This window comes from Brachyistius frenatus, unplaced genomic scaffold, assembly GCF_029030835.1.
Source record: "Brachyistius frenatus isolate BFR_SWC_R1_liver_20210118 unplaced genomic scaffold, ASM2903083v1 Contig_118, whole genome shotgun sequence".
NCBI classification, from domain to species: Eukaryota; Metazoa; Chordata; class Actinopteri; family Embiotocidae; genus Brachyistius; species Brachyistius frenatus.
In genome coordinates, this window is record NW_027210717.1 from 948,197 (window position 1) to 964,993 (window position 16,797).

The 16,797-nt window shown below is 43.1% G+C and overlaps 1 protein-coding gene across 1 annotated transcript; it reads right to left on the minus strand.

The window, feature by feature from the left end:
• Window positions 1-909: 909 nt before the first annotated feature.
• wdr3 (WD repeat domain 3) lies at window positions 910-16,728 on the minus strand. Its single transcript, XM_069713398.1, has 27 exons — window positions 16,628-16,728; window positions 14,876-15,077; window positions 14,573-14,782; window positions 14,180-14,298; window positions 13,154-13,232; window positions 12,392-12,487; window positions 12,063-12,179; window positions 11,609-11,710; window positions 10,052-10,152; window positions 9,381-9,485; window positions 8,942-9,172; window positions 8,760-8,853; window positions 8,399-8,500; window positions 8,097-8,179; window positions 7,661-7,799; window positions 7,492-7,548; window positions 6,311-6,411; window positions 5,683-5,794; window positions 4,313-4,447; window positions 4,176-4,226; window positions 3,064-3,129; window positions 2,724-2,816; window positions 2,321-2,371; window positions 2,100-2,143; window positions 1,859-1,987; window positions 1,352-1,445; window positions 910-1,216 (listed from the first exon to the last, which is right to left on the minus strand). Exons 2-27 carry the CDS (start codon window positions 15,047-15,049, stop codon window positions 1,061-1,063), a joined length of 2,841 nt encoding a protein of 946 aa, XP_069569499.1. The 5' UTR covers window positions 15,050-15,077; window positions 16,628-16,728; the 3' UTR covers window positions 910-1,060.
• Window positions 16,729-16,797: the final 69 nt, after the last annotated feature.

Sequence of the window (16,797 nt, forward strand, 5' to 3'; positions counted from 1 at the left end):
ACACTGGCAGATTGAAAGCTCTCACTTAATTGCTGCATTTTAATCAGTTGGTGACGATTGATCTAAACCCCTGCTGGGTGCTAATACCGTGTCAGTGCTGTGAGAGTGTGTGAGAGCGCGGCCCGGGATTTTCCCGAAGAATTTTTAATTTTGGAAAGGTGTGACATTTACAGCTTTGAGACCAAATCCAGCCTCATAAAGAGCTGCAGGCTTTTTTTTTGTTTCTTTACAACCCTCTAAATACAGTTAATTTGTTTTTTGTCCTCTGTGAGATTAAAACATGAACAGTGAGCGAGAGGTGTTTTATCTTCAGGGGAATAAACACACCTGTGGAAAATGAAGTGTCTGATGTGGGTGTGAAACTTCTCTGAAGGCCAAAGGATTAACATTCAAAAAACATTTTCAGCAACACACACAACTGAAAACTGAGAAGCAAGATTTTTCTCCCCGGCTATGAAATATATTTACCACATCTACAGGGCCATGGGATCATAAATTCAGGTCAAGTTACTGCAGCCATAAAGTCAAGCCACATCTCCCTGGTTTCAGTGGTGGATGGCAGCAGTGAGGCCACAGGAATCATGGGAGTTTAGCTCAGTGGTCACACCCAGGTGGTCTGCAGCTCAGGTAGTCTCTGACAGGTTTCCAAACTCCATTCATGTCCAGACCATCTTTAACCCGGTCCGGCTCCGGGTCCGAATGGCTCCCTGTAGGCTTGTAGGACAGAAAGCATCTTAAATCATACGTGTTCTTTGTGTGTGGTGTTCATGAACGCAGCGCTGGCATCCATTTAAAGATGAAGTGTAGAAGCAGGGGGAGCTGCTGCTGTGTATGCTCACTACATTTCTCTCTGTCGTGGAGGATTTATTTGTTTTTTAAGGCCCCCAATAAAACCCGAAGAGCTGTGAGAAAAGCTTGGACGCCGTTTATTTGGGAAATGAAGCGTGTCTCTGAAGAACACTTGGTTACATCAGGATTTCATAACATACAAAAAAATGAAGCTGAAAGAGATGAAGAGTTGATGTTTCTACAGAAACAAATCAATAATCTTCATTATAATTCAGGCGATGGTGAGGACGGCCTTCTCCCTCTTCCTCCTCCTCCTTTTCTTCTCGTCCAGTCGGCCTGTGGCGTCAGCGAAGAAGGTCACGTCCTCTTTGCTCTCAATCTCCCGCTGGAGGAACTGCAGGGCGGCGCTGTTAAAGCCCATCACATCCTGAAACACAGGGAGAGAAGAGCTGGTGAGGAAACGGGACGGTGACGATATGTAACGAAGACGAGACTCTGTGAAGGTTAAAACCACCAACAGCTTTGTTTGGTGACTAAATTCTCGTTTCCAGATGTTACTTACTCTGATTTCTCGCACTTTTGAGAGCGTGTTGGTCCGCAGCTCGTCGATGACAGAAACCAGCATCTGGTTACTGGAGATCTGACCAAAGTGGATCCTACAAAGAAACAAACAACAGTGTCAGCTAACAACAATGAACAGCAGCTACATTAACTATTGGCTTTGCTCTACCAAACCTGGAGAAGCAGACAAAGAAATTCCTCACACGGACATATTTTGTATGTTTTTTCTCAGCTCAAAGTTTTGGAGGCTAACTGGTGACCAGGAGCAAACAGAATTAGTATTTCATTTAAATACCACACAAAAAATATTTTCTTTTTCCAAATCCCACCACTCCACAAAACTGTGCTGAGAGCTGCACAACAGCAGCAGAGCGCACACACACACACACACACACACACACACACACACACACACACACACACACACACACACACACACACACACACACACACACACACACACACACACACACACACACACACACACACACACACGAGTAGGTCTCACTTAAGAAGGAAGAACAGGCAGCGGCAGACGAGCTCCACCTGCAGGCCCTGCTGGATGTAGCTGTTGAAAAGCTTCAGCAGCTGGGGAACATAAGGGAACGGCAGCACCAGCAGAGAAACCTCCAGCTCACTGGGGTCACAAAGAAAAGGAGGGAAAAACCCCACAGGGTGTTTTTAAATGCACAGAACAATACGGACGGATGGAAATCAGCTTCACCGGAAACATCTGAGTGAAATCTCACCTCGATCGGACCTTCCTTATGACTTCTAAAACGTAATGGGACGGCTAAAAGAGGGATGATAGAGACTCAGTTATCAGATAAAACAACTTCAACAATAAGATGTTTAGGTTTATTTTTTTATATATCAATTCATATAATATCTATATTACTGATATAAATAATATCAGGTAGGTAGAGGCAATGTTAGCCAGACATTTTTTCTTCATCGTCGTCTCACTTACTGAAATATTTCCAAAGGCCACAAGGATAGGATTAGGTTTTGGTGGAGGAAGCTGCAAAACAAAAAAATGATAACACTGACATCAGTAAAATGAACGAAAGAAAGAAAGAAAGAAAGAAAGAAAGAAAGAAAGAAAGAAAGAAAGAAATATAATGAAACTGAAAGAAAGTTCAAAAAACAATAAATCTATTTAATACAATTTACAGCATCACAGCAAAGTTTTGTATTTGTTCAAAAACAACAACAACAAAAAACTCAGTTTTAGCTGCTGGACCAATCAAACCTGCACAGCATCGACCTGCCTTATTCAAACAGGATGTTAAGCTCCACCCCCTCATACCTAATGTTTCTAACATGGGGAACACCCAAGCTTGCAAAAAGTACAATTAATGAATCATGTCTACCTCTTTGCCTGCATGTTCACAAGCATATTTGTGCTCCTCCATCTTCCAGCCTTCCTCTTTGTAAAGCTCCAGAGCCTCCATGATCCGTTCTGCCTGCAAAGAGATCGCACAACAGGAAGGATATCAACAAAGAGCACAAAAACCTGCTAATCTGCAGATTTAACCATCAGAGACGTGGTTTTCACCTGCCTGAGTACCCGACAGGAGGGTTTGCAGTACAAATAATTCATTATTATATTGTCAGCAACATCAACTACAGCCTTAAACTAAAAGCTACAATCTTAAACTGTCTTGATATTCACATCACATATTCATGGTAGAAGAGGTGAAGTGAACTCACAGCTTTGACTGTCTCTACGGTCTTCTTGCTGGCCGGTGCCGCCTCTCCCTGAGTCTCTCCGGGTACCTGTGGAGGAAAACACTGCTTAGCACAACAGATTTAGACAGGCAACCAAACCAAACAAGCTGGTGGTCATTCTTAATTTTCTTAAATTCACCTAACTGAGCAGGTGAGAATAAGTCTATTGTTTAATTGGGACTATGTACAGCATGAATACACATAAAAGGTCTTAACTTTACAACTGTAGAAGCCTTACTTTAAGCAGTGTGTCTTGAAACTACAATTACTAACACTATAAAGACTTACAGACTAGTTAGAGCACGTTTCCCAGTAATTGTTAAGTCATTGGATGGATCGATTTCCAGTGGCGCTTTGAATCCCAAGAGGGTCCTGACCATTTGTGTTTGTGTGTGTGTGTGTGTGTGTGTGTGTGTGTGTGTGTGTGTGTGTGTGTGTGTGTGTGTGTGTGTGTGTGTGTGTGTGTGTGTGTGTGTGTGTGTGTGTGAATAGTTGAATGTGAAATTAGAAATCTTTAAATTAAGTTCTGGTATTAAATCAAAATTAAAATATGTGCTTGAGGCAACTTGTTTCAAGTCACTACTAAATGAAGTCATTTCAACTTAAATTAGTGATTTATTTTCTTGTTCCTTCCTTTTTCAGTGTGGTAGTATTATTTATTTAAAAAAAAAATTATAAAGATTTTTGCTAATATTCGGTGTGTTTCTCTTATTACTCTGCTGTAGTGAATCTGATCTCAAGTCATTTCATCTAAAAAAAAAAAACTGCATTTTTCTCTCTCAATAATCAGAGTTTAATTATTTCTACACTGGAACCAACTTAATTTAAGTTTTCATGTAATATATAATAAACTAGCAGCATAGACAGATAATTTCATTAGTATTCAGTCATTATTTCCTCAAATTCAGTCCTTTCTTCTTGTATTTTGGCCAAATCTTTTGCAGTTTACAGGAACTGGAATCTGGTTTTGAACCATCCCTACAACCAAAATCTCTAATCTGACTCTAGAAAAAGGCCAGTGAGAGGCGATGTCATTCATGTAGGAAACATTAAGATGGCTGATTAGATTTGGAGGTTGAAAACGGGGCGCTCACCACAGGCACATCTCCTTTAGCCATGCTCTCCTCAAACTCTGCCTCTCGCTCCTGTGAACACAGACATTTTTTTTAACAAAGTGCATTTATGTCAATCATTGTTCATATGTCTGCGTCAGCTCCGCCCTCCACCTCACCATCTCCCGCTCCTCCTCCAGGATGATGGGCTCCCGCGTCCTCTCCCACAGACGCAGAGACTTGTCGTGAGATGAGGACACGAGGTGGTCGCCGTTTGGGCTGATGGCCAGACACCAAACCTCCCGATGGTGGCCCTGCGAGGAACAGAGGACAGGAACAGTGTTACAGTGCAGACGAAACACAACGGTACAATTCATGCTGTGTAAAGACACAAACTGCACAGCTAGAAACATGGACTTCCTGCCAACTATCAAGAACCATCTAGAAACAATCTAGTAACACCCTAAAAACCACCATCAGTCCATCTAGAATTGAAACCATTTAACAACTATTGGATGGATTGCCATAAAATTTGGTGCCGACATTCAGGGTCACCTGAGGATCAACTCTTTCGATTTCTGTAACAAAGTGACGTTTTCCTCTGATGCTGGTTTCAGGTCAAATCTTTTTACAAAATTGTGTCATAATGTACATTAAATGTTTATTTTTTTAACTGACTATTGACAACCTACCAACCTGGGGGATCCCCAGAAATCCTTTGCTGTATTGTCGGCCAACACATGGAATCCAGTTTACGAGTTATATTTTAATGAAGGTGCATTTAGGATGTCTCCAAATCATCTTGGTTAAAGAGGAGAGGAGTGCAAGTACAACATACATACAGTACATGGATTAAAGAGGTGTTACTTACTTCTTTAATGAATATTAGGTGTGTTTTGGGAGTATCATAAAATAATGAGACCGTCATCTTCCGTTCCTTTTAAAAACAACGTTCACATGCAGCTTGGCAGATTGCTATTGTAACAGCGGATTTGCCAAATAGTGGGAAAGAATGCTTCTCTGTAGAGGAAATGGATCTGATTGGGCAAACACTGATATAAACAATAATAATCTTTCACGTTGTCGTTCTATTTTTCATGGTTGTGTGCTGCTTTTCATCCTTGTGTGTGTAACGAGCAATGAGTTTGTGAAGTTGCAATAAAAACTGCACCAGCGACATTAGACCAAGTTTTTGTTGGTCTGTCACTTCCTGCTGCCTCAAGATAGATGTGCAGCAACAATGCACCTGACCAAACCTCATTTTATGATCAATCAGAGCTCAGATGAGCGCAAGCACAATTTGCTATTTAAACAATTTGGGGCTGGACAGTGAATGAAAACTGCCTCAGTCTGAGACTAATTAAAGACACTTGTGTTGAGCTTTTGTTGGCACCAGGTGTTGGATACATCACTTTGTGTGGTCAATCTGTTTCACAGCTGATGAAGGAGGTGTGGTCAGTATTTCATATCAGTATTTGGGTTATGAAGGAACCCTGCCAGGTGACCTTTAGGCACTGGAGCCTAAACATCATGGAGAGAAGAGAGTCACCTCAAGTGTTTGGATGAGCTCAAACTTGTCGGCGTCCCATTGTTTGATCTTCTTGTCCTTCCCCGCTGTGAAGAATAAATGAGTCTTGGGGAGAAACTGGAGGAACATGACGCTGCAGAGACACAAAACAGAAAGATGGAGGAGAACAGATGTCAGACAAGTAAATAAGAAATCATTTGAATAATTTGTAAAAGTAACAAAAAGACAGAATGACAAAATCAGCAGGAACTCAAAAGGAGGAAACAAAGAGAAGCAGGAGGGAACGCAGATCAAAAAGGACACGAGGAGGGAAAACTAAGATGGAAAAACAGAAAGAAATTAATAAAATAAAAGGCTGAAAGTAAAATAAACACTGAAGACATCAAAATGTATGAAAAGGCTGACAAAGAAAACACCAAGGACAGGAAGTGAGATGATCCATGACAGAACAGATGAGCGGTGAGATCAGAGAACAGCTCGGGTGAAGTCACAGGACGAGTTACAGGACACGGATCAGAGTCCCTGAGTACGACACACGAGGTCAGAGCTTGAAACTAAACAGCTCTGAAAATGACGTCATCACCACATATTTGATCAAAAACCGTCCTTGATGCAGTGACCCTCTGACTGTTTGGCTGTCGGGCGGTACCTGTCGTCGTGAGCAAACATGGAGCGGTGACAGTCGCCGAAGTCCAAACCCCAGATCTTCACGTTTCTGTCGGCGGAGCCAGTGGCAATAAGAGTGCTATCCTGGTTAACACAAACAAAAGGTCAGGGGGGGGGGGTGAGGAGGAGGTTATACTAGTAGTAAATAAAGAAGTCTTGAGAAATTTTTAAAGGTTCACTGGAGTTTTGGAGCTCTAGTAGAGCTATGGAGCTGTTTTTTGCAATTTTAGGAACTGTTGGAGGAAGTAAAACTGTTTTGTGTCGCACTACAGGAAATAAGAAACATCATAGTTCTAAGGAGTAAGTGGACGGTGATTGGGTCCCTGTTTTACCTTGCCATTAGACACCTGTTCTCTTTAAAGCCACCAGACTCTTACTCTTACAGTCGCTGTTGGTCCACTGATGCCTCAATCGGTGACTTTGGTGTTGTTTAAACTTATGCTACTAGTTTTGGTTAAAGGAGTCTGGTGGCTTTGAAGAGATACAATGCTACAGAATGGGCTGTCTGACAGGGTGAAAATATTCTAAATATATTGACCAAATGGATCATTGTTGTTGTCTGTCTGTCTGTTATCTACCAGCGGAAAGCTTCCAGCATTTCAGTGTTGCTATTGGCAGTGTGAATGCAGACAGAAAAAAAAGCCCTTGAAGATGTGTAGTTCTAGTGGGAGGTTCCTCTCAGGGGGTCCCTCAATCTGTTTGGTGCCAGAAAGAAGAAGGCTGCTAGAAAGTAAACATGATGCACGATGTTTCTCAGACCTCAGGGATGCTCAGAATGCATTTTGGTGCAGAAACACTGAATATAAACAAAACTTTTGTTTGCTTACAAGAAAACTCCACAGGACCTCTTTAAATGATCACAAATGCAGAATTACGCAACAGATCTGATCAAGTTAGATTACTAGAAAATTCAACTGTTTCTAGAGCTGATTAAAAACAACCACAACAACAGAGTACTTCATCCCAGCTTAGATGTGACCATAATGAATGGAGATTGGAAACTGGAGATGATCTGGCTACTAGTTGTTGTTTTTTTTTTTTTTTTTTAAATGGGTACTAATTGTTATACTTGTTGACTATGACTGTGTTCCAAAGTAAAGTGTATCATCACCCTTGTTATTATTATTATTATTATTGTTAAAAGCAGCTGATAAGAGTACTCACATGCGTGATGTCCAGACAGAGCACAGGCAGCTTGTGTCCATACAGAGACAAGAAGAACTGAAGGGAAGGAGAGCGGTTAGTTATGATGTATACATGATCTGACACCACTCATAAACACTGAGTACATCACACACACTGTTGTATTCTTCTGTGTGGAGTGTGTGTGTACCTTCAGTGTGTCTGTGAAGAAGACCTTCACAGTACAGTCTAACAGAGACACAGCCAGCAGTCTGTGGTCAGGAGAGAACTTCACACACAGGACGTCCTCCTCCAGCTGCAGCGTGCGAGTGTGTTGCACCGTCAGCCTCCTGTATCACACACACACACACACACACACACACACACACACACACACACACACACACACACACACACACACAAGTTGTCTCATGACTTAAAACCAACTACTTCTTTGTAAAAGCTAAATTAAAGATTGCTTTTCCACATCTTCAATTCAATGATAAAAGAAGTAAAGACACTTTCTACCAAGAAAAAAAAGTTTTGTTGCAGTAGAAAACCCCTGTTGCAGTTGATGACTTTATTTAAGATGTAAGGGTCATATGAGGTCATTTGAAATCTACCAAAAGAACAAGGTTTTGACTTACTTCTGGCCCGTCATCTGGTCCTTTATCAGCTCAAACTCCCAGAACTTAACTTTCTTATCTGCACTTCCTGAGATGATCCCCCTCTACAGGGGACACACACACACACACACACACACACACACACACACACACACACACACACACACACACACACACACACACACACACACACACACATAACAAATGAAGCACCATACAAAAGCCAAGAATTCTAATGTAAAGATATGATGTATTAGGAACTAATAAGAAAAAGGATAGGACTGCAGACAGACACTCAGCCAGACCAGCAGGGTGAGGTTTACCTGGTCCGGGGCGAGGCACAGGGACCACACGGCTCCGTTATGGGCATCTACAGTCTCCAGAAGGCTTCCTGAGGCCAGCTCGAAGATCTGCAGCTTCCCGCTCTGTCACGGGGAAAACAGCATTCAGCGACCACAAAGATGAGCAAGAGAAGATTTTTAACAGGCATAAAAGTCTACAGCCTCACAAACAGCACCTTCCCCACAGGTAGTGATTAAATGACACGTCAGATTAAAATACAAAAACTGGGATCTGCTCAGGTCTACATGGATGAAAATTTAAGCCTAAATGTTTCCTACAAATTACATCAACATTTGAAGTGACGTCTGAGTGAGTTGAGCGAATGGGTTTATGTCCAAATACCTTTGTTCCCAGGATTATCTGTCTGTCTCCGGGCACAAAGAGGGAGCAGAGGGCGTATTCGCAGGCCATGGTGCGAATCACCTGCAGAGTTGACCTGTGACAGGACGGGTGGGCGGGACAGTTAGAAGACCAATCACAATCACAGACATGTCCAGGACTCGCTGGGTCTGAGGCCGCGTCACCTGTTCCACACTTTGACTGTGTCTCCGGAGGCGGAGAGGACGGCCAGGTTGTCGGAGCTGAAGGACAGCGTGCGGACGTCGGTGCGGTGACCGCCGAGCGTAAGGCGAGCCGTCTTGTCGGCCGTCGGGGTTTTGTCGGAAGTCTTCAGGCTGTAGGTCTCGATGGTGTTGTTCTGCAGCAGCAGCGCCACCTTCAGCTCACCGCCCACACACGACAGGCAGTCCACCCATCTAACAGGGGACAGAGGAGATGTTTGTTACCAGTCATATTACAGCTAACACAGGTAATTCAGAGTTTAATTTGGGGGACTCGACTGAGCTTTTCAGTGCTTCATTTGGTGTTTTTCTACGTCTGTCTGGAGTTCAAACCCGGAGTCTGCTGGCCACATGATCACCTCTCTAACCTCTAAAGTGTTGATATGTTTTGCTCCACACTGACCTGATCTTGGCAGAGGCATTGATGTTTGTTAGTCTGATGATCTCGTCCTTCAGCACCCTCTCCACCACCGGCTCTGCAGTTTCCTCGCCTGCATCCTCCTGAGCTCTACAGCAGGGGGCAGCAACACAGCATGTAACAACATTCGACTGCATTTATGGGTGAAGTAATGTCATTGTCATTGGATTTTGCCTCCCTGCTCTATATGTAAATAAACACATTCATCATTTTCATTTGACCAAAATACATTGTTGATTTTAATGTGTTGGGAGGCAACAACGCACTTTCACTGACTAGTCTGAAGTAAATTCAAAAAAGAAGAAGAAATCAAAACAAGTGGCTTCTTCTTCTTGTTTCGTACTGTAATATGACGTCATTGGCCAGTGAATGAATTCCTACTTCTGCTTATGAAGAGGATGTATGCTGAGTAGGTGGTTGTTCAATGTAGCTTAGGAGATATTTGTGTTCACTCTGCTAAAAGAACAGGACCATGTGTCCCAGACCCCGTCTGAATGAGGTCTGAGCAGATCTCAATGGGTGCGTCCACAGGGTCAAAGTGTATACTCAGCATTATTATCAGTGGTATTAGCTGCAGCAGTGGTAACAGCAAAAAAAAAAAACATGTAAACCTTCCAAAGGAACTAAACAGAAGTAACAGTCATGTGTGTTCTTACTTGGCTGCCTTCTTCTTGGCTTTTTTCAGCTTCTTGTTCATCCTTCTCTGCACTTCCTGCTCTGACAGCACGGTGAAGAGCTCCAGCACCGAGTCATTGCCCTGACAGAGGCGAGAGGGGTACGTATAGCATTAATTAGCCTGTAACTACAGTGGAAAGTCAATATCAACCATTCATTTAAAGTCCCAAAGTGCACTGACTGTATTTAAAACTACTAAACAACAATGTTAAGATGTCCCAGTGAATCTAGCTTCTGAGCCTGCAGACGATAACAAAGTGCTGCTTCAAACTGCTTCATGTAAATGGAACCGTTTATTTTACAGCTGGCAGCCAGCTGAGTGCTGAGACGCACCAGTCAGCATGAGAGGAAATAAACTGTCAGCAAACAGCGTTCCCATTTAAAAAAACAACAACAAAAAAAACAAGGCAAATAAATATTTTGAGTCCATCTTGAATCGTATTAAACAGCCCAGTCATGTGGGCAGAGGTAAAAAAAATAATAGGACAACAGTTGGCAGTTGAATCTTAACATTTTCTTCCTTCAGCATCATTTACAAAAAACAGTTCTGATATCTGAGCATGTGATGGTAAAATGATGACCTTTATATGATGTAATGAGCATTCCTTCTGCAAAGGGACTTTCATAAACTGAAAACACATTTCTACATCTCAGTATAAGATGCAATCAAATAGTTGCCAGACTGCTCCTGTCGCGCATGAAGGAATACAGCAGTGATACACGTCAACCAATATCAGCGCCGTTACATGTGTTTTTGGGACCACGGATACGGGTGTATTTGAGACCTGAACACAATGTGCATATCAGATTTTGCGTCAAACTTAGAAAATCAATAACTGGAACTCTTGAAATGCTTCAGAAAGTGTTTTGAGTGACATTTGCATTTCAAGAAGGGCAGAACCTCACTGTCCAAGACAGGTTGCATCAGGTCTGGAGCTCAACCAGGAGCCAGCTGGTGGTTCTCTTTGACATTGGCAGGGTTGTGTACCGTGAATTTGTCCCCCAGAGTCCAACTGTGAACAATGAGTTGTACTTTGATTTTCGGAGGCGTCTGACGGGAAAACATTCGCTGCAGACTACCTGAACTGCGGCACAATGGCACTTCGGTTCTCCAACATGGGAATCTGCCAGCTCATACCGACACCATCGTCTGTCCCCGCAACACCTACTTGTTAGATTTGGCTCCCTGCAACTTCTCATTGTTCCCCAAAATGAAATTCAAGCTGCAGGATCACTGTTTGATGCTGTGTGAATCACAGATGGTGCTTGACCTCCAGGTGGTGTTCCCAGCATTCAGTAGTGTAGGGAGCAGTGTATCGCTGCACATGGGGGCCACTTCGAAGGGCATGCTGGCCAGATTTAAATCAGGTACAGTTTTTTTTTGGTTGTTATAGATGTGGATTATATTACATTTGGTTTCTCTTTAAAATGTTCTTAAAATTCTCCGACTCTGAAGGAACTCAAGACATTTTCTGCACTGTGTGTTCCAGACATTTCATGACCAGTCTGAGGGAACCCGAAGACGCATCGACACTCACGTGGCATGCGATGACTCTGGCCTTGGAGTCTGTGGTCAGCGAGACGGCTCGGTCTCTGGCTTCTCTCAGGATGGAGCCGGCCTTCTTGCAACTCAGGATGCGCTACGGAAGAAAGACAGACGAGACAGCATTTAAAGACAAGAACAGGAAGAAAAGATTTGAGTTCGGTAAGATATTTTGCTGTTGTTGGGAAATGTGAAACATTGTTGGAAGCCTCCGCATAAAAAAAATCATCAGCGAGAGTAAAAATCTGAAAGTACATCTTAAAATGAATCACATTTAAACCGACTTTGTTGCTTCCTAGTTTGAGAGAGTGACTCATGGCTCCATCTGATCAACCAGAGATACATTCTCTATCCGTCTGACACATTTATTACGATTAAAAGGAACAGAGTCCTGTTGAAAATTTGATTGCAGTTTTCTCAAAAGAATAAATTAATGACTACGACCGTACCTCTTCAAGACTTTCATCCACCGCTTCCTCATTGTTTTCATCATCATCATCATCATCATCATCATCATTCAACAGAGTTTTCCCCTTCTTCACCTTTGGCTCTCCCTTTGCTTTTTCCTGAGCAGGATGGAAGCACATAAACAGAGTCTTTACAACATTGCAACAGCTGCGACAAATCCTAAAAGGACTGTTCGATTTCTCTTTTGGTAAAGTTTCCGTAGGTGGAGCTTTTTATTCTGCTGTGCTGGTTATAAGTTTCAGGCAAACTTCCCAAGTTAGCGAGTAGAAAAGCTGCTGAGAACAAAGGTGCCTGCTGAGTTCGTCCTCACCTCCTCCAGGTAGCTGATGTCCCAGGCTCGAAGCTCGCTGTCTGCCGAGCCTGTTAACAGTCTGTTCTGCTGGTTCAACAGCACCATGCCCCACACCTGAGACACACACACACACACACACACACACACACACACACACACACACACACACAAGTATATACTGTCACATAGATTCGGTAGGACAAAGCCAAGTTAGACATAATATTAACATTCCACTGGGATGTTTTTGTTTGCAGCCGATGAAGAATCTTAGAAGACCAAAGAAAAACCTCTAAAACTAAAACATGTAGTGTAGATGTTAAATGTATTTAGTGTCACTATCCAACACATAATATCTTCCCCTGACTATAACTAACTTTCAGTGAACATGGAGACTCAAACTACGTTAGATTTGCTCCAGGAACCAGCAGGACTGGAAAGCCAGAGGAAATCAAGGTGTGTGTCAGTAACGTGGGCTTTATATTAAACAGGGTTTAACTAATTCAGACTAATGTTTGCCAGATAAAATAATCCAGTTAACCTGGTTCTTCTACTACGTACCTCCTCGGTCCAAACCATTTGTGTCATCCTCTAACCACCAAGTAAGGCTTCCTTCTTTTGGTCAATTTAGAACCGTTACTTAAGGAAGTCAATGTGGATCAGCGTCAGGTGCTGATTGGAGGAGAGCCGTTTTATTCCTCTACAGCATCCTCTGTGAGGCTTTTAAAATGTAGCAGTCAGTGCAGTTATGAATGACCGTATGTCGAGTAGGAAGCCTCTCACCTCACTGCGATGGCCAACCATGGTCTTGAAGCAGTGCTGTGTGTCCAAATCCCACCACTTCACAAAACTGTCCTTAGAGCTGCACAACACACACACACACACACACACACACACACACACACACACACACACACACACACACACACACACACACACACACACACTGTTAGTAACACTGTAGTTACTAAGACTTGTTTTGAGCAGTCTTAACTGAGGGTGTACTTAATGTTATTAAAGGTTATATTTGTAGAATCCACGACTAGATCACATAAAACATAATTTATCACATCCCATCTAAGATCATAATGTTTGAGTCATTTTATCTAAAAGTATAAATTAAACCCACATACAGGTTTTAAAAGCGGCCTCTTTGCATCGAGTGGAGCAACTCAGCACATCACTGTACGTGTCATTACAAAATTACCAAATAGATAGGATCAGCGGGACGATCAGTTGTTATGGTTTTTAGGTGTTTTTTTTGACAGTGAGACAACCAATCACAGCAGTGTAGTCAGAGCCAATCACTGGACCGCCATGCTGCCCCTAAATAGTCCAGAGAAACCTCTGCTTATCTTCACTATGTGTCCTCACAGATCCTCGTTGAAATATTTTCAGTTATCTATTAACCAAAAACTTCAGAGACTGCACCTGTGACAAACCAAAAAGGTCTTGAGCAGTGAAGTTCTTCCCCTCAAAACACCTCAACCGGCTCATTGCTTCATCGCCGTAAACTTTCTGAAGCATAAAGGGTCTAATTGGCCAATTTTCGGGAGTTTCACACAAACTTTGATGCACACCTTTGCTCAAATCCATAGTGCTGATCAAGCGACATAATTTGGAATACTTACAACAGTTTTATCTTCCCACCGCTTCATGTGCATCACTGTGCTGCACTCCATTCACGCACAACAGGAGCAGTCTCTGAACTTTTTAATCGCACCTTCTGTTGTGTTGTTTTTAGAGCCTACTTTATATCAGTAAATCAATCAGTCAAGACATCAGGGCTTCAGGTGCAAGGACAATTACCATGTGACCAGGAGGTTCTTGTCTTTAAGGAACAAGGCCTGTGTGATGAGGTCTTTGTGGCCCTTCAGCCTGTACAACCCGCACTCGTTGATGATGTCCCACACGATCACATCTGTGTCCTGATGGAAGAGAGAAAACATAATAGTGTGGCAGCCAATCAACAAAAGAAGAAGCAGGTTTTTTTTAGAGCAAGCAAAACCCGTCAACAATCTGAACGCCAATTTATCTTCTGATTTGAACACATTTGTCTTTGGTGACATTTTATATCATGTGTAATTAAATTCTCATCTTGATCTCTGGGGTTTCTGTTTCCTCAACACCCCGTCACAAAGCACACTTTTAAGACATGTAAAAAAAAAAAAAAAAAGACGGAGACAATCCCGCATTCCTGACCTTGGATCCGGTGACGAGCCGCGCCCCGAGCGCGTCGTAGCGTATGACGCTGACAGCCGACTTGTGGCCATTGAAGGAGACGTTGCTCTCGCCGTTCAGCAGGCTGAAGATCCTCACAGCGCCGTCCTCGTAACCCACAGCGATATGAACGCCATCAGGTGAAGGACAGAGGAAGGTCACCTCGTGTTTCTGGCCCGGCAGAATCAGGACCTGGACGGAAAGACGACGGCAGGAATTTATTACACTTTCACCGGATACCTGGATGTTTCCTCCTGTGCTGTCGAAACCGCGCCCGAATCTCACCTTCTCCCCTTTTCGGACATCCCAGATGAAGACGTGCTCACATGCAGCCGCGGCCACGTAGCGGCCCCTCTCCCCTCCTCGGAGCGTCACGTACGTGATGTTGGCTTTCTGGCTGCCGATTACTCCGAACACTGCACTGGAGACGTAGCGCAGATACTGCTTGGTCAAACCCATGACGGGCAGTCTGAGGTGATGTTTGATCCTGCCTCACAAGAACACAGAAGAGACGTTGATTGATCACACTCTTCATGGAATAGAAAAAAGCCCTGTGTTGATCCTTGACTACTCCCCGATGAATCTATGGCGTGTCTGAGGTATTTTATACCGAGTTCAGGGACTTAATCCTACTTTTGTTTAGTGGTTCTTAATGTGTGTCCTTACAAAACGTGTTTTAATTGTTTATGTGATTGGTCCATGTGAAAATATTGTCGCCTCAACCCCAAACACAAGGGCACGCTCCTGCTCCACACACACACACACACACACACACACACACACACACACACACACACACACACACACACACACACACACACACTTAGCCTATGCTCCAAACTTGTCTATTTGCTGAAAAGCTAAATAATAGAGTAGTTGAGAAAGAATTGTCACCACATCAACAAAAGTTGCTCCAATTGCCAGAGTTCATTGGACAAACAAATTAGCATTTCCCAGCATGCCTTCTTCCTTGGAAACTTCTAAGAATGAGGCAATTAAACTAAATAGGTCCAAGTGATGGGTAGAAATAACAGTCCAGTCATTTTTAACAAAACATGCGTTTTTGGACAAACATTTGAATAAAGACAAATAAAGATACATAAATAGGCTTTGACTCAAAACCAAAACTGTTATACAGAAGGTGGAAAAGTGATATCAATATATATATATATATATATATATATATATAGAGAGAGAGAGAGAGAGAGAGAGAGAGAGAGAGAGTTTATGATGATAATTAGTCACAATCAAAGATGATAATTAGTCACAATCAAAGCTGGTCAAAGCGGTCAAAGCTGGTCGGGCTCACCTCTAAATTGTCACAGGCCCCCGACAGGTTTCGGACCACCGGTCCCACAAATAGTGACTATAGTTACTTATCGATTATCCGTAAGACACACGTGAGGAAAAGCACGTGAACACCATGATGGTTGTACATCCCAGATCCATTGGGATTCACATGCAGTCCGACCAGCCTCCACACTGACCACCAGATTTTAGATAGGTTTTCTCTCTTACAGATACAAGAGCATCAGCGAGGTCAGACATTGAACTTATGATTTACCACAGTGAGCTAAACAACATTAATAACATGTTTAAAGTATTGAAACACAGCTCATAATGTGTCAGTCCACAGTTAGTTTGTATTTCATGCTACACATCCATGTTGTGTTACATATATTACGTATATTGTCGTGTTGCTGCATCTAACGTTTGTACATCCTGCTTTTTAAATAAGAGTGATTATACAGCAAACTTTTAAGAAGACGTTTAGCCGTGTAGGCTTCAGTCAGGGGAGCGTTCGTTTTCAAATCAGGAATCGCCCGCCCGTTCGGGGTTAAGCGTCTCTCGCCTTAGAATCAGCGATAATCGCGTCAAACCCCGCCCGCCCGGCTGCCGCTGCACCACAAATCGAGTCCACCCAACAACACATCCCGGTTGATTCTCTCCCCACGTGGTGACATCGTCTCGTAAACGTGCATCGTGTAAACAAACGTAACGTGGCTTTATGTCTGCAGGTGTTACAGACGACGTTACCGTTTCTGTCGAAAGCGCGACGTGTCCGCGTCAGTTCAGTTGGTCTTCTTAGCTCTGAACCGATGCTACCGGCTAACGTGCGTCGTCTCCGTCGCGCAGCCGCATCAGACCCAACCAGTCGATCACAGACAGACACGAGCAGTGACGGGAGGATCCGGGCGTGTCTGGAG

Bases quoted from the DNA above. Each gene is read 5' to 3' on its own strand.
- wdr3 (XM_069713398.1), bottom strand. From the start codon at position 15,049: ATGGGTTTGACCAAGCAGTATCTGCGCTACGTCTCCAGTGCAGTGTTC. The intron at 8,180-8,398 runs GTAAACCTCACC...TGTCCCCTGTAG, and splicing joins TGTGCCTCGCCCCGGACCAG to AGGGGGATCATCTCAGGAAG. The intron at 1,988-2,099 runs GTGAGATTTCAC...TTGTGACCCCAG, and splicing joins ATAAGGAAGGTCCGATCGAG to TGAGCTGGAGGTTTCTCTGC.